The sequence below is a fragment of the Meriones unguiculatus genome (genome assembly GCF_030254825.1).
Source record: "Meriones unguiculatus strain TT.TT164.6M chromosome 13 unlocalized genomic scaffold, Bangor_MerUng_6.1 Chr13_unordered_Scaffold_41, whole genome shotgun sequence".
Taxonomy (NCBI): Eukaryota; Metazoa; Chordata; class Mammalia; order Rodentia; family Muridae; genus Meriones; species Meriones unguiculatus.
The window spans coordinates 753,668-777,638 of NW_026843650.1; the positions used below are offsets into that span (position 1 = coordinate 753,668).

At 37.7% G+C, this 23,971-nt stretch overlaps 1 protein-coding gene across 1 annotated transcript; it reads right to left on the reverse strand.

Moving 5' to 3' along the window:
• Window positions 1-1,142: 1,142 nt before the first annotated feature.
• LOC132651249 (zinc finger protein 69-like) lies at window positions 1,143-23,254 on the reverse strand. The gene is made up of 5 exons (XM_060376493.1): window positions 22,993-23,254; window positions 22,729-22,789; window positions 21,112-21,217; window positions 1,467-1,593; window positions 1,143-1,279 (listed from the first exon to the last, which is right to left on the reverse strand). Exons 1-5 carry the CDS (start codon window positions 23,024-23,026, stop codon window positions 1,215-1,217), a joined length of 393 nt encoding a protein of 130 aa, XP_060232476.1. The 5' UTR covers window positions 23,027-23,254; the 3' UTR covers window positions 1,143-1,214.
• Window positions 23,255-23,971: the final 717 nt, after the last annotated feature.

Consider the following 23,971-nt stretch of genomic DNA (forward strand, 5'->3'; position numbering starts at 1 on the left):
AAACTAATGGATGTTTTTGCCACATGACTTAATTTTGCAGTTTGAATTAAAGAAGAATTACATTTTGAGTTTTCATCATTATTTTTATATTCACGGTTTTCTCCTCTACTGGTTGTTTTGCTGAGCAAGCAATCAGCTAAGTACTGATGAAATCATAGTATTGTTAGTTCTATGCCTGATCACATGTCGTCTATGTTGTAAACATTTTTCCTTCCTTACTTATCTATTGTACATAATAAAGAGCTAACAAGTGATAGCAGGGCACAAAATGGAGGACAGAACTTTTGAGTGAGAGAGGATTGCTAGGAAGAAGAAAGCAAATGACACACCATTCACCAGCATGACAGTGAGGTTAACAGATGGACATGACCATGAACAAAGAAGTAGAGCTGGCCATGCATCCAGACACTGTGCTAGGTTTGTGTTAGTGAAAAAAAGGGTTCAGAATCTGCCCAGTAAATTGCCTAAGCTTTAAAATATTAAAAAGCCTCTGCATCATTATTTGTATTGCTGGAAGCTCTAAATAGCCCATATAAAGCATAATAGGTATCAATTTTTAAAGATCTACTCAAAATGGGGACTACTATACCTTTTAGTTGTTCTGGGTGGTACATTGTTTCTTTCAATATACACATATTAAAATGACTTGGACTCATTGTGATATATATCTATTAAAAGGATAATAATAAATGACATGGTTCCATGATGCATTCACACATTTGATTTTTGTTCATCACAGACATGTGCTATAGGGATTATGGTTTTTCCACAACATTCGTGACTCTAAAAAAACTGCTTTTCTCACAAAACTTAGGAACATTACTACAAGTATATGAGTAACCCCATTTTACTATGGATGAGTTGATTAGTATAATGTTTTGGATATACTTTCATCACCTATTTACTGTGAATACATTTGGCAATATCTGTGTTGTAGGAGACTAAAACAAATTGCAGTTTTACTTCAGCGCTAATGAGTAAACAATTGAAACATTGATCTTGCGTAAGTATGATTTCCTTGCATTCTTTCTTAGAGGAGTGCCTTGCAAACACACATCAAATACCTAACATGGAGGTACATGGTTTAGTAACAAGTTAGTCATCATCAATAAATACTCTTAAAACAGTTCATTTACACTGTCCCTTCTCTTTCAAACTTCCAGAACATATTAAAATTTTCTCAGAACCATATTCATATCAGCTGACATTGAAAATTACCTTGTATGTCTTCTAGAATTTTGACAATGCTCTTCTATATTATGACTTTCCCAATTGTAGCCTAAAATACAGTAACAGAAAATGTATGCTTTATTATTGGAAATAATACAAAGTTTAAGTCTTGATCTATGGTCAAAGATCCAGTCATCTCATTCTTCCTCATCCTCAAGAGAAATTACAGAAGCACATCAATAATGAATAAAGTGTTTCCCCATATTTTAAGAAGTAAAGAAAATTCACTGTCCTACCTATAGTAGTGAGGTTCCTGTAGGTCTCCAGCATTACATCTTTGTAGAGATTCCTCTGGGAAGGATCCAGCAAAGCCCACTCTTCTCGAGTGAAATTCATATGCACATCATTGTAGGTCAATATACTCTAAAATATCCACACACATGTACAAAAGAAAGCATGATACTTAGAATACTGGAAATGTATACTTCATTTACAATATTTTCAATGTATTCTGGTGGTTCTTCTACTTAGTTTCTGACACACAAGATGTAATGTAATCACCAACTCTTTTTAGGAGTAAACTCAGTAGTGAGGTTCACCTCTCTAATTTCTGCATCCTTTTAGTAGGATATAGCCTTGCAGGAGAAATGTCAAATAACAGATATATAGAGAGAGATAGAGTAAACAGTCAACAGTACTGAGCCCACATGATAGAAATTGTATACACGATTCCTGACTCTCATAAGAATGGGCTGGCTGGGTGTATTTTCTGATGACTTTAATTCCAAAATCACTCAGGAAACAGAGGCTGGTGTATTTTATAGAGCTGGATGGTAGACTGCTCTTTGAAATAAGTTCCAGGACACTCAGGGGTACATAATAAGATCCTGAATAATATGCAAAAATTAATCGAACAAGCAAGATAAAAAAACTTAAAGATCTTTCTCAAATTTCTACAAAGATTTATATATTCATTTGAGTTCTGCATAAATATCTAGAAACCTGAAGTTCCTCATTTTCACCTGTAATATTAATGTGATCTTTTAAAAATGAAATGTATGTTTGAACAAATACAAAAGGAGATTGAAAACGTTAGCAATTTAAATGTTGATCATAAATAGGCAACATGAGGGACAGAGGTATGCCTGAGTGGTTAAGAACACTATCTCTTCTTCCAGAAGACCTGGGTTAAATTCCCTGCACCCACATGACAGCTTATAGCTGTCTGTAAAACAAATATGTTCAATAAAATACCTAAGGAAACCCAACCAAGATAAAAAATGTGAAGTAGACTAATGTTACCTATGATTGTATACATATAAAAATTAAATGAACACAAATGTCACAACTAGACGAAAACAACTCAAAGTGACCTCCGACTTTTTCAAATTACCTTCTAGGTACTACTGACCTTTTTTTTTTTTTTTCAAACAGAGTCTACATGCCCTAGAATTCTCTGAGTAAATGGAGGTCAGCAGAAAGGTAGGCTATGGCACAGTAGCCCCTCATGGACCCCTAGTGATTGCAGGCAAACCCAGTCCCACTGATGCCCATAAACAAAACAGTGTTAAATAGTAATTTTATGTCTATTTACTACCACATCTATTACAGCACAAGATGTAAAATCTTCCCCATCTAACTACATAACACCATGTACACCTCAAACCTCTCTGCATCTCAGAAACTCCTTTTAACCCTGGAATTCAGTGCCTTAAGTCCCATCACTGTGGCTGCTATTAGTGGAAAGGTTAAAGCATGCTAATCAAATACTGCTGAAATTTGATCCACATTTTTCCTTGACACTAGTTTCCAAAATATTTGTAAAAATTATCACATAAAATTGAATTTATAAAACAATGTTAAAACTTCCAGAAATGAACTTCGTTTTTCCAAACTGTATTCCCACTGTACAAAAATAAACAGATAATTACATGACTCAAATAAGTAATTTTTAAAACTCTGCTGTGGTATTATAGCCTTTATCTTAAGAATTTAGCAAGGTCAATGCTCTGGGGAGCAATAGACTGGGATCAATGTGACCTAAGCCAACAAAGTTTGTCTCAGAAATATTTTTCTAAAATGTTGAAGATGCAGCTGTTCTAGATTTATTATCCATCCCCAGGAAGAAAGTACGGTAAACAAAATTAAATGGTTAAAGAAAAAAAATATGTGTAGCATGTATCTACTTCTAGTTAATGCTATAAGAGAAGAGAGGCTGAACAGATTTTGCATTCCATGCATGCAGTCTTCTTTAAGTCTCGTTTAAGTTTAGGATCCTGGCTATATAGTAAACAATTTCTGAACTAGAGATTTCAAGTCTAGCCACTGAGACAAATGGGAGATTTACACAGCAAAGGCATTTCTTGAATGATTTATGTACTACACTCCCTTAATGCAGCAGGTCATTATTCAGTGACAGAATATAAGTGAGAGGTCTCAGCGGTTTCAAATGTTAGGAAAAGTAGAAGGTAGAAAATGTAAAAGCTAGGGTGGATAGGTTTTGCACAAGCTATGTCTTATCCAAAGTAAGCTTCTTAAGAATAGCATATTGTATACTTCTTGGGGAGAAATGGAAGGAAACAGTAGACATCTATGAATTGATCAGAAACTCTCATCCAATGGGATAAAACTACGAGGAGTCTAATAAAACAACACTGCACAAGGGGAACACAGGATCTCAAGAACATTATTTACCAATACCACAGTGACTTTGGAACTGATGAGGGTGTCTCCATGTTTTGTAAAGGGTTGGGTTCTCATAATATGAAGTAAGTCTTCCTCAAATGCCCTAAGCATGCAGCTCACCCCTTTCCTAGTTTTAGGAAAGGATCACTGCTATATTTTAAAAACCTCAGATTCTTGGGGAAATCTCCCAAAGCCTACGCCACAAGTTGTACTGGCTTAAGCATATTGGAGGACTGTGAGAAGTTAGGTTTTTCTCCACACATGAGGACCTCAGGGAAAGCTTTATTTGAACAGAGCAGCCCTCAACACAACAGTGTTTTCTCTATTCAATTGGTTGCCATCAGATGTCTTCCCCATGTGACAGAGCTGTTTTGCTCAAGAAGAAAACTGAAACTTTATGACACACAAGTCTTTAATGTTGGCTGTGAGTCTGTAATGGCAATTAAGCAGCTTGTTAGATGTGTCTTCTTTGACATGGAGATGGGCCAATGGTTGGTATGAATCAGGGTTGTCTCCTTGGTTATGGCTGGAGACAAATTTGTTGACTATCCTCTTAAGCATACATGTGTTTCCTAGCATCCTAATCTCTAACAGGCCTGCTTGGCATGCTACTTAACTACTTAGCGCTTAGCTAAATTCTACTTGGTGTGTTTTTCTGCCACCTAAACATTGGTAAAACACTTACATCAACAATTCTATGCTTTTACAGCACAGCTTTATATTGAAGTGCTAAACGCATATGTCATTTCAACCTCCACAAATTAATTCCATATGAATCTCATATCTAAATGTTAAATGCCAAGGTCAGATCTTGGAGAAGATAGTAGAAACTAGGCTCCTCAGAGTTAGCATCCTACCAAGAATATTTCCATGTTCAAGCATCTTCTGCAAATACTTTGTGAACATGAAGCTCCATAATGAGCAGGCCTCAGACCATGTCAGTAACTGAAAGTTTTATTTACCATAATCAAGATGACAACAAGATCATCACACTGAGGAGCAACAGATTGGGATCAAGGTCAACTGAGTCAACATAGAAGAAGCTGACTCAGAAACAATTTTCTAGAAGCCTTGAACTGCAAATGTTCTAGAATTAACATTCATCACAGGAAGAAATCACTCCCTACATCTAAGAGTTTAATATAGAAAACCTCTTTAAAGATAGAATGCATTCAACTATGTATACTGCTCAAAGAGGAACTGACTACAACACATTTTGCATTCCACATATGCTGTCACCCTTAAATCTCTTTCAGGTTCAGGTTCCAAGTTAAACTTTGACTAATTCCTATAGGGACAGAAGACTGAAAGTACAGTCCTGAAAGTAGATAAAATTATACAGAGCAAATCTGTCTTCTAGAGCATAAGCTATAATCTAGAAGATAGATTTTAAGGATTTATGATTGTCAAAATTCCCACACATAAAAAGGAGAGAGAACACTCATGCAAAAAAACATCACAGAAAAGTTAACTATGAGCACTGTGTTTGCAGGTCTTTGATGAAAGCTATACTGAGCTAGTCTAACTTCAGAATATAGTGGCTTTTGTCTCTGAGGAGGCTGGCTCACAACAATACCACAACTGCTAATATGCAGGACCAAAATGAGTTCATTTCAACTAGCCTTAGCTGCAGTCTCTCTCAGGGCTATGACATCACTGCAGCAAATTCCATTTCATTAAGCTTTATTTTAATTTATATGGATCTTTTGCATGTGTCTTTGCCCAGTACCTACAGATGCCAGAAGGGGCCATCAGTTTCCTTGGAAATGAAGATACAGATGGTCAGCTACTAGCTGGTTTCTAAAATATGACCTGTGTCCTCTGTAACAACACCCAGTGCTTTTAACTGCTATGCCACTTTTTCTTTAAAATTTATTATTTTACATGTTAATTAAAATATATTACATCAATTTCACCTTGCCATGTCCTTTCTTCATCTCTTCCCAAATTCTTCCATTCCAATATTTCTCTTTAAGTATGTGAGCAATTATGTGCAAATATATGAATTAAATCTGAGTCCATTTCTGTTGATTCTGTGTATATGGATTCAGGGCTGAAGTATTTCCATTGGATATGTAATTAAGGAGCTCATCCCCACCTAAGGCTAATTTTCCCACTTGCAGGAGAGTTCCATTTAAGGAGTCTGACCCTGAAGTGACCTAAGCTGTCTTCTAGAAGAAACATTAGAAAACACAAAGTGGTAAGTTAATACATTAGCAAAAAAATTGTTGGTGCCATGGCTCTGAGTTTCTGGAGCTGCAGGGAAGATCATGGATATTGGCCTGGGCCAATCAACACCTCTCTTTGTTCTAAGGGCCTCCCACCATACCATTGACCATTCTCTCCTTGGGTGACTTTCAAATCTTGAAATTCCTGCTTCCTTTTTGTAAGCACCATGATTACAGGCTTGTGTTGCCATACCTGGCTGAGGTGGCTTCAGCTCATTTAGTAATGTTATAGCAATTTGAGCAAGATGAGCAGTTACACATAAACTGTATTATAAAACCACTCATCTCTGTGAGCCTGAGTTTCACTCTGTAAAATAAGGATATAAATCTTCCCCAGTCTTTAGATGACTTATAACAGACTGGATGACAAAGGAAAACAACATTCCTCATAGATAAGGTTTTTATATATATACTTGATCTTGAAGAACTCAGAGCTACATGACACCGATTGCATTAATAGATGTTTTGTAGAGTGAGTCACATTACATTAGTAAACTAAACCAGGACAAATAGAAGAAATTCCACATTCCTAATACTTATTGGAATTTTGCACAGTGTAATACTGCAGATGTATTCCCAATGAATTTGGAAAAGTAATTATCTTAGTTTAATATTTATTTTAATATATTAGTAATTAGTTTAATGTATTCGTGATCTATTAGTTAGAATGGATTTTGATAATGTGATACAAGTTTACAATTAACTTATAAACAATTAATTATTTAGCTAAAAATGAAATATAGATTCACAGTGTTATCACTATCCAATTTTTCCTTACAAAGATGTGTTGAATATTTCAGAATATACTGACATATGGATGTTGTTTATCTGAACATCACTTGGAAGGAGTACGCTTTGCCAGATTTGCTCTAGAAAAGCTCTGCAAGCATGTGATGCTGGTGACCTACAAGATCCTCACTCGTATAGGATGACCAGTGATTATTTTACAATTTAACCATTGTTAACTAATTAATAATTAATAACAATGTATTTATCACAAATAGAAAGTGCACTCAGAGTAGTGAGTACTACATATCTTCTGCTTGTTCTCTGAGAAAGATTTATGTTGCTTCTTTTGGTATCCCTAGGCTCACATGGCTTATAAGTATTTTGACAAATTATATCCCTATTAAAAGAAAAATAACAAGTGAAACATTATCATATTCATATAGTTTGACATTTTGTTCCTTGTGGACATGTGGTATAAGGATTAAGGTTTCTCCACAACAACATTCTTGACTCTCATAAACTTCCCCTGTCTAAACAAGTATATGAATGAGTAACACGAGCTTTACTGTGGATTATTTGCTTATTAGAATGTTATTGAACATATATGTTGGTATAATGTTCCTTTGGAATGTATACGATTTATCCTTGTTCATTCAAAGGCTGATTTCTCTACCCCACTATCTGTTTTCAATCCAGACACTGCATTGTAATGCTTATTCTAAGTATCACCTGTCTCAAGTTTGTGTAAGTCTCAAGTTTGTGTAAACATGCCACCACTTGTTGTCTATATTGTCAATTAAACAACCAGCCCCAGTGCTGTGCAATGGGGAGGATGAGGTGGAACATCCTGATTGGGAAAGGAGAGAAGGAAGTGAGGAGGAGAGATCAGCAGGAGAGAACTTGGAACCATGAGTAGAGATGAGCTGGACCCTAAAATATGACTGAAAGCAATAATGGGTGAAATCTGAATGGTTGGAAACTATGCGGGCTTGGAGGTTCAAGATGAAATAACTATTGCCCAGAATAGTGTGCTGGGTTAATTAAATAAATCTCAGTCTCTGCATCATAATTTGGGTATATAGTTGGTTTAGAATTAACCACCGTGGCAGCCAAAATGGAGTTGGTAGTCAAAAAGAGTGTGTATTGCTATTTGGTGCTGAGTTTGAGCAGTGGCTTCTGGTAATTGGAATTTCACCTCCTGGCCTTGGCAAACATGGGTATTATCTAAAGCTCAGTTTCTCACAGACTGACTTGGGCATTCCTTACAGCTGGGTGTTTTATCCCTGAGAACTATAGAATAAATTCCTTACAACCATGGAAACCAGATAAGTAAAATTTTTGTAACCTTGAGTAAATCCTCAGCTGCTTTGCTAAGTGATACTGTTACCTTGAGATAATTGCTTGTGACATCATAATTTATAAGCACTGTTTAAAGGCTCAATAAATGGCACCTTGATCAGAGTCTTGCTTTGGTGTCTTCCTTGTGTCACCCTGCTCTTTTTCCCCCAGCCCTCACTTAGGCAGATTCAACTGTTGCGGTAGGCAGTGAAAAACCACTACTTAACTAAAGGTAAATAATAGTAACCATTAAGAAACACAACAAATGGCACCCAACTAATCTAAATATCGACACCCTTTAAATCATACTTCAACATAATTTGGTGGAATAAGCTCCCAGTGATACAACCCAAATTTAAAACCTAAAATCTCCTGGGTCAATTACTGTCCCTTTAAGAGAGACTCTTAAACAGGCTCAGAAGCAAAAGGCAGCCTACAGTGGGAAGATCTGAGACTGAACATAATAAAACTGAAGGCTGTTACAGTCTAACAGGAGGGGGACACAAGCATGGCTTCCTTATACTGTGGCTGGCTCAGAGCAACAGCAGCAGCCATGGCTGGAAGGAAAAGGAACTGTAGGCAGACAGATCTCTAGACAGAGCTTGGCATAGAAGTGCGTCTAAAACAAACAAACAAAAAAATGCCATGGCAGAGGGGGTTTTAATCCCTTTGGCTTTGTTTTGGTTGTCATAGTCGTGGATCTGGTTGCAATATGTTTAAGGGTGATGGGTCTTCTCCATGCCTTCTAAGAGAAAGTTCAAGGAGAAAATGGGAGAAAACCCAAAGATTGGAATACTAAGTTACAGACAATAAAAAGGTTATTCCCCCTAATAAAAATTAGATTAATAACAACTAAAATCCAAAACTCTCTGGCTACAAGATACTTGTCAGCTCTTTCTGGTAAAGGTCCACCATTTAAATATAACAACGACTAGATCCAAAAAATAACCAACTTGCTTGTTACAGTCTAATTCACACAACTGACCCAAAATGTAATATTTTCATGTCTCTTTGCTTGATTTTCATTTAAAGGCTTTGCTTTACAATGATATGAATTTGAGACTATTTAAACAAGTTGGTGAAGGCACATTCCTTTAATCCCAACACAAAGTAAAAAGAATCAGGCATATCACAGAGTTGCTGATCAGTCTAATTTACATAATAAAAGGGTGGCATCTCCTGCTGTTATAGCCACTTGCAGAAATAAGATTCAAAATGACAACATTTTCCTTAAGGTTACCATGTAATTTCTTTTCTCTTAATAATAAATTCTATGTCTTTACTGTTCTAAAGATTGGATACATACCAATTTTAGGTTTATGTAGAGAGAAATTATATCACATTGACCTAAAAAGGCCAGCCAATCTCAAAAACTGGTACTTCCACAAAACTGATATAAAAGGGTATTTTGGCTTAAGAAATATGTTCTGTAGGTCAATGTCAGTACTCAAAATTAGGCTGGGAGACAAACATGCAAACTGCATGTCTCCCATGTATAAAAACTTTTAAATGCTGACTAAATTAAGATGTCACACTGCTCTGGAAGCAGGCTTATCCTTTCAACTGTGAGACATGTTCACAGAAGACAAATGTTGATCATGCTTGATGTAAAAAAAGACACAGGAGGCTTACAGATGGAAAAGTACACACCAGCCTAGTTAAGTCCTAAAAGATCAAAATTTATAATTCATATGTTTAAAAGGCAGAACTGTCCATCCCATATCAAAGAAGGGGCAAGCCAAAGATAGACAAAACAAATGTCAAAACCCAGGTGCAAGATGCCTAGGATATGTTTAAATGCTAAAGGTAAAAGGGAGTTTATATAAAGTTTAGCTATAAAGGCTTAATTTCCCATTCTGTATAAAAAAGAGACAAGCCAAAGAATAGCCACAGCCAATGTAAAAATCTAGGTACAAGATGCCTAGGGTTTGCTTAAATACTAAAGGTAAAAGGGAGTTTTTATTAAGTTTGGTTATGAAGGGATAACTGCCCATACTATAGAGGATAGTACAAAAACAGCTGCAACTTATGTAAAAACCTAGGCATAAACCTCTAAACAGGTACAAGATGGCCAGGGTATGCTTAAAGTCTAAATTAAAAAAGGCGTTTATATAAAGTTTACTTAAAGCATGCCTTTTTAATTGCTCAAAGCAACCAATTTGTCACAGCAATGGGAGGCCTTCTCTCAGGAAATAGGTAGCAGCTTGGCCTAATAAAACAGGCACTCAAGAGCCCAAAAATGTAATTTTGATCTATACAACCTTGTTTTGATTTTAACATGATAATGATTGTATGTTCAATAATAATGGTAACTTATATTGCTGATCCCTTTACATGGGAAAAACTCTGAAACTGACTGACACATAAAATATGTCTCCAGTAAGAACTTCAACAATACACGGCCAAGAAATCCTTGGCTATAATACTCTCAAAATTTATTATGCCATTCTTTCAATTGGCATAGATAAAAATGGCTTACATTTTAGTTTTATCCTGCACATCTCATACATTTATAATTTTATAACTGCATAATGCTTGTGGAAAGTTGTATGTTTGCAGAACAAAAGGACTGGACACTAGAGACACTAGATGAAACCTGACAGAAATCATCCTTTGAACATGCTGAGACATTGACATATCTGTTCCAGCATTACAAGTTCCAGCATTCTGCTTGTTCCTTCCTCAACTGCTTCAATAGTGATTTTTCATCAAAGCATGCTCCCAAGAGAGTGTTGAAGAAAGCTACTAATTTCACTTTGTCCAGAATTTTAGACTGTTCCAAACAGGACTTTCATTAAGCCTGAAATTTCTCAACATTTAAGGACTAGACCACAGATGATAATGCTTGCTTAATTGGCGATTTTCCCAATTTCCTTTGGGACCCCTAAAAGGATTTCTGCATGTCCAAAATGTCAGCTAGAAGAAATCCATGAGAACAACAAGGAATGCTTGTTAAATTTTTAGTTAATCAAGTCATAGTTGTGTAAGACACTAATAATAATTTATCATAGGAGTATACATCCTAGGTTACACAGATAGATATAAATTTGTAGACAGATCGATTACATAAAGATAGGTAGTCTTCAAAAACTTCAGAAACCTACAGAATATGGCTTCAAAAAACTTAAGGCAAAAACCATGCAAATGTTTCATGGCCTGTTCTCTTGTTTCTACATTGTCTCATGCTCAGCTAGTTCTCTTATCCATCCCAGGGCCACTTGCTTAGGAATATTGCCACCATCAATGGAAGACCCTTCCACAGAAACCATCAATCAACAGAATCTCTCACATACACAGAAACCAGCCATTTTTCTCAATGGTTTATTTATTTATTTTTGCTTTACATCCTCCTTGCAGTTCCATACTTCCTCTACTCCTGATATGTACTCCTGATATCATCCTCCTACCCTCCTTGTCCCTGCGATTCCTTGTCCCATTCTTCTCAGAAAAGGGGACCCTCTCCATACTAACTCTCCTCAGCCCATCAAGCTACATACAAACTAAGTGCATCTGCTTCCACTCAGGCCAGAAAAGGCAGCCTAGTTAGGGGAAAGTGATCCAAAAGCAGTCAACTCTGTCCATGTCACAGACAGCCGCCTTCAACTGTTAGGTGAATGGCATGAAGACAAAGCTGCCCTATAGCAAGATATATGTCAGATGCTCAGGTCCAGTCCATGCATGCTTTATGGTTGGTGGGAACCAGCCATTTTATGATGGCATACTGTCAAATGAAATCACCATGTGAAAACAACTCAGAATTCTCATTATGATTGAGAAAGCATATTACACACATAGAAAAAAATGACTGCTGTATTTACTGTACAGCCACAGCAACGAGGATTGTGCACAATTATTTGTGAAAGAATAAAGCAAGGCAGAAAAAAATGCCAAGAACAAAAGTCCAACAAAATAGTTAAGTTTTCATCAAGGTATCTATGGGAACTCAGCCACAAAAAAATGTGAAGTAGTCCAATGTTACCTATGATTTTATACATGTAGAAATAAATACAAACATCAAAACTCTCACAAAAATAACTCAAGTAAACACTATCCTGTTCAAATAAACCTCTGATACAACTGATTTTTTTTGAACAGTTTCCATGTGCTAGAGCTCTTTGTAAATGGAGGTCATTAGAAATGTGGTCTATGGCACTACAGTCCCCCCACTCACCGTGCGATTTAAGACAAACTCACCCCCTCTCATTTCCATAAAGAAAACAAAATTAAAAAGTAATTTTATGTCTACTTCCTGCCACATCATAGATAGCACAAGATATGAAATCTGCCCTATCTAACTGCAACATAGCCTGCACACTTGAGACACCTTTGCAGCTCAAAAACTCCTTTTATATGTTGGAATTGAGTTCCTTAAATCACATCATTGTGGTTACTACTTGTGGAAAGTTTAAAGGATGTTAATCAAATATTGCTGAAGGTTGATCTACAGTCCTTCCTTGACAACAGTTTCTAACCGATGTGTAAATTAATTTTATTGCAAAAAATGAATTTACAAAGCAATGTTGAAAACGTCTAGAAATTTGACCATCATTTTTCCAAGCTGTCTTTCCACTGCATACAAAAATAGCTAGCTCATTACATGACTCACATGAGTAATTTTTAAAATTCTGCTGTGGTACAACCTTTACTTTAAGAATTTAGGAGTTTCAACTAAAAGGAAAGCCCTCACAAACAACAGACTGTGATCAATGTGACCTGAACCAATATATCTTATCTGAGAAATATTTTTCCAACAGTTTGAAGATGGACATATTCTATAATTAGTATGCATCCCCAGGGAGAAAGTAATGCAATTAAATTGTTAATAAAAAATTCTCCTTAATACTAGCATGCATCCAGCTCTAGTTAATGCTAAAAGAGAATACAGCTTTAAAATGATTTTGAATTCCCTATATGCAGTCATCCTTAAGTATCTTTTAAGCTCAGTCCCCATAGTAAACAATTTCAATATGGACTAGAGATTTCAAATATGGCCAGTGAGGCAGATGGGAGATTTGTACAGCAAAGATGTTACTAGAATTATTTAAGCACTCCTCTCCCCTGATACAGTGTCACGGTCATGTGTGGAATGGAACAGAGGTTGCAAATGATAGGAAAAGTTGAAGGGAGAAAGTATAAAAGCTGGTTTTAGAAGGTCTGACACAAGCTATGTCTTCTCCTAACTAAGCTTCTTAAGAAGAATGCCATCTTGTATCCTTCCAGAGAAGAAATGGAAGGAAAGAGGACACATCTATAAATTGATCAGAAACTCATATAATGGGAGAAAATCACGAGGAGTCTCGTGAAACAATGCTGCAAAAGGTGAACATTATTTACCAAGACCACAGTGGCCTTGAAACATAGTCCCATGTGTTGGAAAGAGTTGGCCTCTCCAAATGTGAAGCAAACCCTCTTCAAACACCCTGGCCCAAATCTCAACAGTCATATACCTGGCTTTAGAAAATGAGCTCTTTTTTATTATCAATACCTCAGAATCCTGGGGAAATTTCAATGCTTATTCCCTAGGCTATACTGACTTGGCTAAGTATATCTAAGAAGGGGGGTCAGAAGCACTTATGCCATTCTCCATATATCACCACCCCTAGGAGAGCTGTGTTTCATCAGGCCAGCCCTCAACACAGCAGTGTTTTTCCTGTTCAAATGGCTGTCCCCAGATATCTTGCCCATGTGACAAAACTATGCTTTTCTCAAGAAAAAAACTGCAACTTTTTGGCATACCAGGCTTTAATGTTGGCTGTGATTCTGTAATGCACCATTGAGCAGCTTGATAGATGTCTCTTCTCTGACATGGATATGAGCCAATAGTTGCTATGCAACCAGGCTGTCCCCTTGGTTATGGTTGGAAACAAATTTGTTGATAATCCTCCTGGGCAAGCATGTTTCCTAATCTCTAACCGGCCGCGTTCACATGATACTTATCTATGGGATGATTTAAAACATCCCTTAACTAAATTATACTTGGTGTGACTTGCAGCTTCTAAGCACTGGTAAATCTATTATATCAACAATTCTACTCATTTCCATAACAGGTTTCTACTGAACGTCTACTGAACTCAACATAGATGTTATTTACAACCTCCACAATTCTTAATGCATCTTACACCTACGTGTCCAATACCAAGGGCAAAACTTTCAGAAGATACTAAAGAAAGTAGGCCTCTCCAAGTTTGGCATCCTGCCACATATGTTTCTACATTCCTGCCCCTGTTACAAATACTTTGTGCATATGCAGCCCCAGAGCATATAATGAAGCAGCCTCCAGAGCACAGTCTACTCCAAGAAACTCTTACACTTTGCTACCTCATTTTGCTAGCAATGTGAAATAATTTCATATTCCCACACTTACAGAGCCATCTCCCAGTCAGCCTCTTGAAACATTTTCTTAATTATCTGTTACCTGGTTAAACTTGCTATTATTTTAACAAAGATGTCTAAATTGTTAAAATATATCACCTACAAAGCCCTCACTTACTAATGGATAGAGGACCCACTTCTTTGTTCCCTTATCACCGTGTACTCCAGAACAAACATCTAGGAATGTAAATTAAGGACCTTGGATTCCAGACCTGGGAGTAAAGTTTAAGGAATTGCAGACAGGTGTCCTGGATCAGTGCATACTCTAACAGAAACTCCCTTGCTTAACTAAACACAATTTTAAAATTTGATTGGATGATCCCAGCACGGATTTAACCCTTTAAATATACAATAAAGCTTACCCAGGGCACCGTTCATATCCTGAACTGGCCATCTCCCTGGTCTCAGAAAATAAAGCTTTCATTTTAACCTTCTGTTCCTGAAGTGAGTTTTCTCAGCTTCCACTCTAAACCAATATAGTGAAGATATTCAGATGTCCCCTCTGTGTTCATGGATAGGACAGGGATCTCTCCCATGACTGCTTCTGGCTGCAGGTTCCCACCCAGCCACAGGAAGAACCCTACACAGCAGCTCTCACTATTCAGATTAGGGGCAGAGGACATACACTCACCATGTTGCGACTTTGGAACCCTAAAATTCCCTCACAGCACACAGCAGCTACACTCAGACCACAGCATACCAACCATTAAAACCTGCTCAGCTACAGAGCGAACAGGAAGCATGATGTCCAGAAGAACCAGCCTCTTCCTCTGACTGGGGGGATGGCCTCAATGTCCTGAGTGGCCAGTGAGTCTTGATTGACATGAGCACCTCCCTTAGGATTAGAGTATACTGAAGGAACAAGGTTTAGTGATTCCTGTCTCAGGCTTCCATTTTGGGGCCAGACCTTTTCCAGATCTGCATATTTGTACTTCATCATCATTTGTGCCTGTCTTCCCCTAGCTTCCCCTCTGTCATCCAGCACTAAGTAGGCATGTTTCTTCTCTTCCTCCTGGAATTAAGGTGGATAGCTGCTCAGCCCATTATTCAACCTGTCGTAGAGTGAACAATATGTCCCACAGGTAGAAGGCTGCCAAGACTATTAATAATTAAAGAAAAATTTTAGAAAATGAAATGGGAATTTTTTTTCTATGAAATCAGAGGAAAAAATTGGCTGGTGTAGTGGCTCTGTTGGTACAGTGCTTTCCTTGCATTCATGAAACTGTGGGTTCAAGTCCAACACCACATAAAATTTGACATGGTGGCATTGTTTATAATCCAAGCACTTAGGAAATACACATGGGAGAATCAGAAGTTTAAGAATAGCCTTGGCTAGTGAGTTTATGACTATTCTCAGATCCTGTCTAAAAAGGAAAAGCAAAACAAAACATGGCTTTTTTGCAGCATTGAGCATGAAATCATTTCTCTCATACATTCCTCACATGCTTTCTACCATGGAGTTACATCCTCCAAGTCCCCAGATGTACTTATGTCAATTAAAATTAAAAAAAAAAAAACTGAGAGAACTGAAGGAATGGCTCAGTGGATAAAACACTTCCTGCTATTCCAAAAATAAACCTGAGGTTGATTCATAGTATCCACCTAGGGTGGCTCACAGCAGCTGATCCACTTCCACTGGATCCCATGACTTCTTCTGGCCTCCTCAGATGACCAACACAGGAACCAAACTAAAACAAACAAACAAACTAACTAACAAATAAATAAAGTCTTTAATGACAGCTGCAGCAGGCTGATACCTGTGAGTTCAAGTCCAGTCTGGTCTACAGAGTAATTCCAGGACATACAGGGTTACATAATGAGACCCTATTCTGAATAAATAAATAAATAAATATGAGAATTTAATTTTTTTTCAATTTAATTTTATTGCATTAAAGGCCAATAGAGGCATCAGATATCCTAAACTTGGAATTGCAGTTGGATATGAGCCATGAGATATGGGTGCTGGGAAACAAACTCTGGCCCTGTGCAAGAGCAAACTCCTTACCCACCTGGTCAGGTGCTCCTTCCGTTTTGAGGCATAGTTCCATGTAACTTAGGATGGCTGCAAACTCTATATAGCTGAGAATGACCTTGAACTTCTGTCTTTCTGCCTTCACCTCTCCTGTGCTAAAGACTACATATGTTTACTACCATCTCTCACTTACAGAAGTACTGAGGATAAAACCCAGGGCTTCATCCATGTTAGGTAGTCACTCTACCAACTGAGCTACAGCCTCAACAGGGGGCCCATTTCTTGTTAATGTTCAACAGAAGCCAGCATACAAAGTGGCTATAGAAGAACATATTTTTAATGGGGTAAAGAAATAGAGGAATATGGATGGCAGGAGAAGTTAATTGAATTTTTATCACATGAAATTTTAGTAATAGTTTAGATTTTCTTGACACCTTCAGTATTTTAGTAGGTACCATGTAGAGGGAAAGAGTATGTGTAAGCTCAGTAATACACTCCAGGATTCTCTGTACTCTGAAATATGAGGTAGGAAAATCCAGAGTTTGATGCCAGCCTAGGCTGTGCTGTGAGTTGGAGGTCAGCCTGGGCTGTGTTGAGACCCGATGTCAAACATAAATTGAAAAAAAGGCCACATGAATGTCAACTGTTATTCACAAAATGAAAGAGAACCCCTAACTATATAATAGACCTTGTTTTTTTTCCTGTCTCCCTATCTACAGCTACCGTACTGAGCTTTATTTTACCTAGAATGGTCTAGAACTCTTTCTGTGAATCAGGCTGCCCTCCAGCACTCAGAAGTCTCCCCTAGAGGGGAACCACCATGCCTGCTGTATCTATGATCTCACCTTTGCTTCTATTACACATCCCACCCTGCCCACACTGTCCAAGGCCCATCCCCACATCCTAGAATAATCTATTTTATGAGTCATGCTGGCTGTCACTGATGGCCCAAACATGGTCTTTTCCCTCACTTATTAAAGAATCTAGGGTCTGGCCATGATGGGGAAAGGGAGGTGAGGAGGGAGGATATGGAATTCAAAGTCACCCTCTGTTATATGGAAAAGTTTGAAGTCATCCTGATCTATAGGAGATCCTGTCTCAAAAACAAATAAATAAATAAATAAAAAGGAAAGGGAAAGAAAGAGGAAGGGGTGACAAAACTATCATGGGCCCATTCACTCTTTCTTCAAGTTTTTATAAGCAGCTTTCACATGTATGGCTCTTGACCTCAAAAGACCTGACACATGCACACACCTGCCCTCCCTACCCTACTCTGCCCCAAGACAGGTAACAGTTGGAACGGGTGGAAGATGCAGTCCGAATTTTGATGCCAGATTCACCCAACATGGAGGCTTAAGACCTACCTTAACCACCCTTCCCTTGATCCAGACCTGGGCTCTGAAGATGCTCTTTCTGGTCATACCCATTCTAAGACCCAAGCCAGAAGCCCCACCCTTGTCTGATCCCACCTATCCTTACACTGGAACATGCCCCTCCACTAGCTCCTCCTCCATTTCATTCAGACTCTGGCCTTAAGTCCCACTGCCCAGGACTCCAACCTCATTCCTATTCTCATGACTCCATTGGTCAAATACCACAAGAGCCCACCTTCGACCAGTATCACTGGCTGCTTAGATGACAATCTTCTTCACAGTACACCTTCTCCCATCTCAAAAGTTACCAGGGCTGAGACTGAAGTAGAAAATAATGGACATCTCAGGACCTCCCATTATTGGGTAGGGTAACCAGGGTCCAGCCTCATGGGTCATGTATCAAATGGCCATGTCTCTTATCAGTCTTCTGTGGTGGACCTAAGGGGGTGGCAAATTGATTGAATCTCCTTGGGATGGGGGAGGGCAGCTGCTCCCTTCAATGGATGAAATGGCACCTGTAGCCTTCAGAGACAGCCTGGTCTGCATGGGTTGCACAGATGTGATCACGGGCATTGGAGAAGCAGTAAAAGGACAGGGAAGCTCTGCTCTGTGATTGTGATGCTCTCGATGCAGGTAAACCTGCTCCAGATGGCCTCTTCTCCTGGAGGCATCAAGTGCTACTAGTCACTGCGGGGGAAGCCAAGCTTAGGGGATGACATGGGGTCACCTCACCTCCACAACCATCCTAGAAGCATGGACAAAGCATTCCCAGCTCTGGATGCTAGAACTCGATCCTCATCCCACCACGTTTGCAGTCTCCCTCCACATCCCTCTCAGGGCTTCTAGGACCTCATGTTTCCTCTTCACAATTCCCCACACAGATCAGGATCCCTAGACATCTTTCACAGGACCCTTCTCTCAGAACCTGTCCTTGGCTTCTCATACACCAATCTATAGAACTGCCCTTCACCATGTGTGTCCCTCACCAATCCACCAGCAGTGTCCCAGAAACCCTCCCATCTGTACTTCCATTTCCTTTATTTATGTCATCCTAAACCCCTCACTTGTGTTTGTCTTATGTGTCTGGCCTGTACCCAACATCAGAACCCTGTACCCTTTCCTTCTGACTCCTCAACATCCCATGCCTTGCCTCTTAAATGAGAAGTTTCCCAACTGAATACATAGACATCAGCTCAGCCTGATCATTTGGCATTCCTCCTTATCAGGGGCACCACCATAAAAATCATTTTTTGTCTTCTGAGAGGACTATACACTGTTGATGATTTTGACCCATCTAGACCCCAGCTTCCTGAAGAAATGAACATGCAGGACTTCCAAGAAGATAATGCTGAATCCCACTCCCCATAGGCGTACCATGGTGTACTGGCCTGAGAATTGTTGATCATCATAACATTGGTTACCTCACTACAAACAGCTAGTGCCAACTACTGTTAATGCAAAAAAGCTGTCCATCTCTTTCTCTTCCATCACTTTCTGTGCTGTGACTATACCAGTTTAAAATCTGGTCATAGAGGCCAATTCTTGCACAAGTCTTTCATTTGTAAGCCCAATAAGAGACAGAGAGACCGGAGGACACACATTCAGTAGCCTGTTTTTCATTTTCACTGATCAGTCAAGGTCCAGCCTGTAAGAAGTTTTAGAACTCTTTTCCCAGCACAGGGCAGCAGGGGTAGGATTGGGTTTTCAAAGAAATTCCCCATAACATGGCATGAAGTAAGCCTGGGATCTAGGAGACATTTCTCTATACAGAAATAAATAATCAACAGCATTTGAGAAAAATGGAAAGACATTCCCAATGATATAGAATCACTGGGGATAAGAAGAGATAAGGGCAGTGATACATTTAGAGACAATCAAATATAATAGAAATCAATAACTGACTTTTTAAAAAGATAAATATAATTTAAAAAGCAATAGACCATAGGTATAGTGACTTGGAAAAAGCTCAGGCAAATCCCTGGCAGAGGTAATAGCATTCATAACATACTGTGTGACCTTCCCTCAATTGTGATGTTGCTTAGTTCTGTAACCTGACACACACAGCTACAATGAACGGCCTTTGTCTCAACCCTCAGAACTGGCATAAATGCGTAAGTGGATTAGACATATCTGCAAACGACAGTCCTCCAGTTGGATATTCAATATACATTGGATCAAGCTAGTCTCCCCAAATTGTACACTCACCAATCTGGTTTGTCTTCATTTATCTGACATTAATTCATACATGCGGTGAAATAACAAAATCATGATCAGAACCTTTTTTAAAATGCTGACATCACAGTTGGCCTAATCTATTTCTGCCTGTGATGTGCATAATAAGCCAGTCCTCCTATTCTCAGCTGAAATCAGAAGCTGAGCTCTACATGCATATTTTTTCCTGTGATTGCAATGGAGAGTTGACTATATGACCCCAATAAGTAATTTTCAAACTCAGTGGTGGTACTGCCCTTTAACTGAAAGTTTTATTTACCTTAATCAAGATGACAAGGTCATTGTCCTGAGGAGTAACAGACTGGGATCAAGGTCATCTGAGTCAATGTAGAAGAACTTGACTCAGAAACATTTTTCTAGAAGCCTTGAGCTGCAGCCGTTCTAGAATTTACATCTTTCACAGGGAGAAATCACTTCCTACATCTAAAGTTTAATGAAGAAAAACTTCTTCAAAGATAGAATGCATTCAACTCTGTATACTGCTTAAAGAGGAACTGACCACAACAGATTTTACATTCCATGTATGTTGTCACCCTTAAATCTCTTTTTTAGGTTCAGGTTCCAGGTTAAACTTTGAAGAATTCCAATAGGGACAGAAGACTGAAAGTCTAGCCCCATAAGCACACAGAGTTTTAGAGAGCAAATCTATCTTCTAGACAATAATATATAATCTAAAAGGATTTATGATTGTGGAAGTTCTCACATATACAAAGGAGAGAGAACACTAATGTAGAAAACATCACAGAAAAGTTAATTATGAACACTGTGTTTGCAGTTCTTAGATGAAACCTAGACTGAGCTATTCTAACTTCAGAATACAGTGGCTTTTGCCCCTGACGAGTCTGGCTCAGAATAAAGCCACAACCACTTATATGCAGGACCAAAAAGATTCATTTCAACTAGCTCTAGCTACAGTCTCTCTCAGGAGAGTTCCATTCATTAATGACTAACAGGAATCTGACCCTATGCTGCCTTGGAAACAGAACATTGGAAAACACAAAGTAGTAAATACCTTAGCAAACAATTGCTGGTTCCATGGCTCTGAATTTCTGGAGCTACAGGGAAGACTATATATACTGGCCTGGGCCAGTTTCTCTCCACTATGTGTTCTTTCATGCCTGTAAAAACAATTGGTACATATGTAAGCTCTTCCATATTTAATAAAGTGATAAATGTTCTTATCTGTATGAGTTAATTTTATAATTTGTCTAATTGTAAAGAAAAATCAAATCTTATGGTTTTATCACTTTGTTCACATTCGTCGTTTTCCCCTTCATTATGGAATGTTTTGTTTCTTTGAAGATACCTGTGATGGTGAGAACATTAATTACATGGCTCACATTATAGTGTACTTTACTATGAGGATTTTACATATCTTTATTTGGAAGAACTCAGTGCTATATGATACTGATTTGCATTAATAGATTTTTCTATAGAGTGAGTCATATTACATTAGTAAAGTGAACCAGGACTAACAGAAGAAATTCCACATTCATAGTACTTCCAGGGATTTTCCACAGTGTAAGATCGTAGATGTATTCCCAATGAAGTTGAAAAGGTAGTTAATTATATTAGTTTAACAGAGTAGTAATCCCTCAGGTAGAACAGATTTTGTGAATGTGATACACATTTACAATTAACTTATTAACAATTAATTATTTAACTAAAATGAAATATAGATTCACAGTGTTCTCATTATCCAATTTTTTATTGTATAGATGTATTGGATATTTTAGAATGTAGTGACCTATGATGTTGCAAATGTGAACTTCACTTGGAAAGAGTATACTTTGCCAGATTTGCACTAAGAAAAGTCTCTACAAGCATGTGATGTTGGTGACCTACAAGAACCCCATGCCTACAGGTTGAAGAGTGATTTTTTTACTATTTAATAGTAATTTAACCATTATTAACTAATTATTAATTAATAATAAAGGAACTAATCTTGTATCACAGTCAGAAATTGTACTCAAAGTGGGGACTGCTACATATTTTTCAACTTTATTCAAAGAGAGAAATATGTTGCTTCATTTAGTATCCTTATGCCCATGTGGGTTGCAATTATTCTGACAAATGATATACCTATCAAAAGAAAAAAAGTAAGTGAAAGATTACCACATTCACACAGTTTGACATTCTGTTACTCATGGACATGTGCTTTAAGGATTAAGGTTTCTCCACAAGAATATTCTTCACTCTTACAAACTGCCTCCCTTACTAGCAAGTACATGAATGAGTATCACCAGCTTTACTGTGGACTATTTGCTTATTAGAAGATTATTGGACATATACTTATCACTTATTTAATGTGTATTCATTTTGCAATGTCTGAGTGTCATGAGATAATACATTTGGAGTTCTACAGCATAGCTCTGATGTACCTATGATTCTAATGGTTGATATCTGTTAATCCATTGTTCTCTTGTCTGCTTTCTTAGAGGAATGCCTTGCAAACACAATTCATCTGACATTAAGGATTTGGACTTGTGAGAATTTAATAATCATCAATACACTTAAAGTAGTGCTTTTTTACACTGTTGCTTTTATTTATAACTTCTGGGACACATTAACATTCCTTCAGAGGCACTGTGAAAATATATATTTGCATCTGTTTGCACATGAAGATTACCTTCCAAGTCCTCCAGAACTTTGACAAGGTTCTTCAATATTATGGTGTTCCCAACTGTAACCTAAAATGTGTAACAGAAAATGTATGATCTATTATAAGAAATCCCACAAATATAAAGTTACTATCTTCTGTGAACTGTAGAATGATGCCTGAGTTAATCAGCTTATTCTTCCTTCATTACAATTAAAATTACAGAAGAACCTCAAAAACAACAACAACAGTTGCCCCATTGTTTTAGAAAGTGAAGTAAATTAGCAGTCTTACCTATAGCAAACAGGTTCCAGTATGTCTCCAGCATCACATCTTTATAGAGACTCTTCTGGGAAGGATCCAGCAAAGCCCACTCTTCCCGAGTGAAGTTCACATGCACATCATCATAGGTCAATGCATCCTAAAATATTCCATACATGTGTACAACAGAAACCATGATAGTGGCATCACTGTAACTTGTATATATCATGGAAAATATATTCACAAAAGTCTCATGCTTCCTCAAGTTATTTCCTGACACAGAGGTACTAATGAAATTACTAAGTCATTTTAGAATGAAAATTAATAATAAGGTTCACCTCTATATTTTCCTCAGCTTTTGCATAGGATATGGCTGGCAAAAGAAATGCCAATTCACAGTCAGAAAAAGAGAGAGGCAACCAACAGAAGAAAAGTACTGAGCACACATCCAAAAACTTGTATGAACAATTACTAACTACAAAAATTGATGTGCAAGCTGTGAGTGTTGTCTCATGCATTTAATCCTATCACTTTGAAGGCAAAAACAGGTGTATCTCACTGAACTGGATTCCAGCCTGATTTATGGTTATTTGTCCTAGGACAGGCATACATACATATTAAGGCCCTAAATCCACTACAATAATCACTCTAATAAACAAAAAAGAATGTAAGAACTCCAGGGATTTTCCTGAATTCTCTACAAAGAAGTATAAATCCACACGAGCTCTGTATTGACCTTCTAAAAACCTGAAGGGTCCCAGTTTAAACGATAATATTAATAAGATCTTACTAAAAGAATATGCATGTTTAAACAGTTATAAATGGACAAATGAAATAGTAGCAATTCAGGTGTTGATCATACATAAGCAACACAAGGCAGAACAAATGGGTCAGCAGTGAAGAGCTCCTGATGGTCTGGAAAATAATTGAACACAATTGCCAGTATTTACATGGGGCTCACAAGTATCCATTATTCCAACTTCAGAAACTCTGAGGTCATCTCATGAATAAC

Bases quoted from the DNA above. Each gene is read 5' to 3' on its own strand.
- LOC132651249 (XM_060376493.1), bottom strand. From the start codon at position 23,026: ATGCTGGAGACATACTGGAACCTGTTTGCTATAG. The intron at 1,594-21,111 runs GTATTTACTACT...TGGATATTTTAG, and splicing joins ACCAGCAATTGTTTGCTAAG to AGTATATTGACCTACAATGA. The intron at 1,280-1,466 runs GTAGGACAGTGA...ACTGTATTTTAG, and splicing joins CAGGAACCTCACTACTATAG to GCTACAATTGGGAAAGTCAT.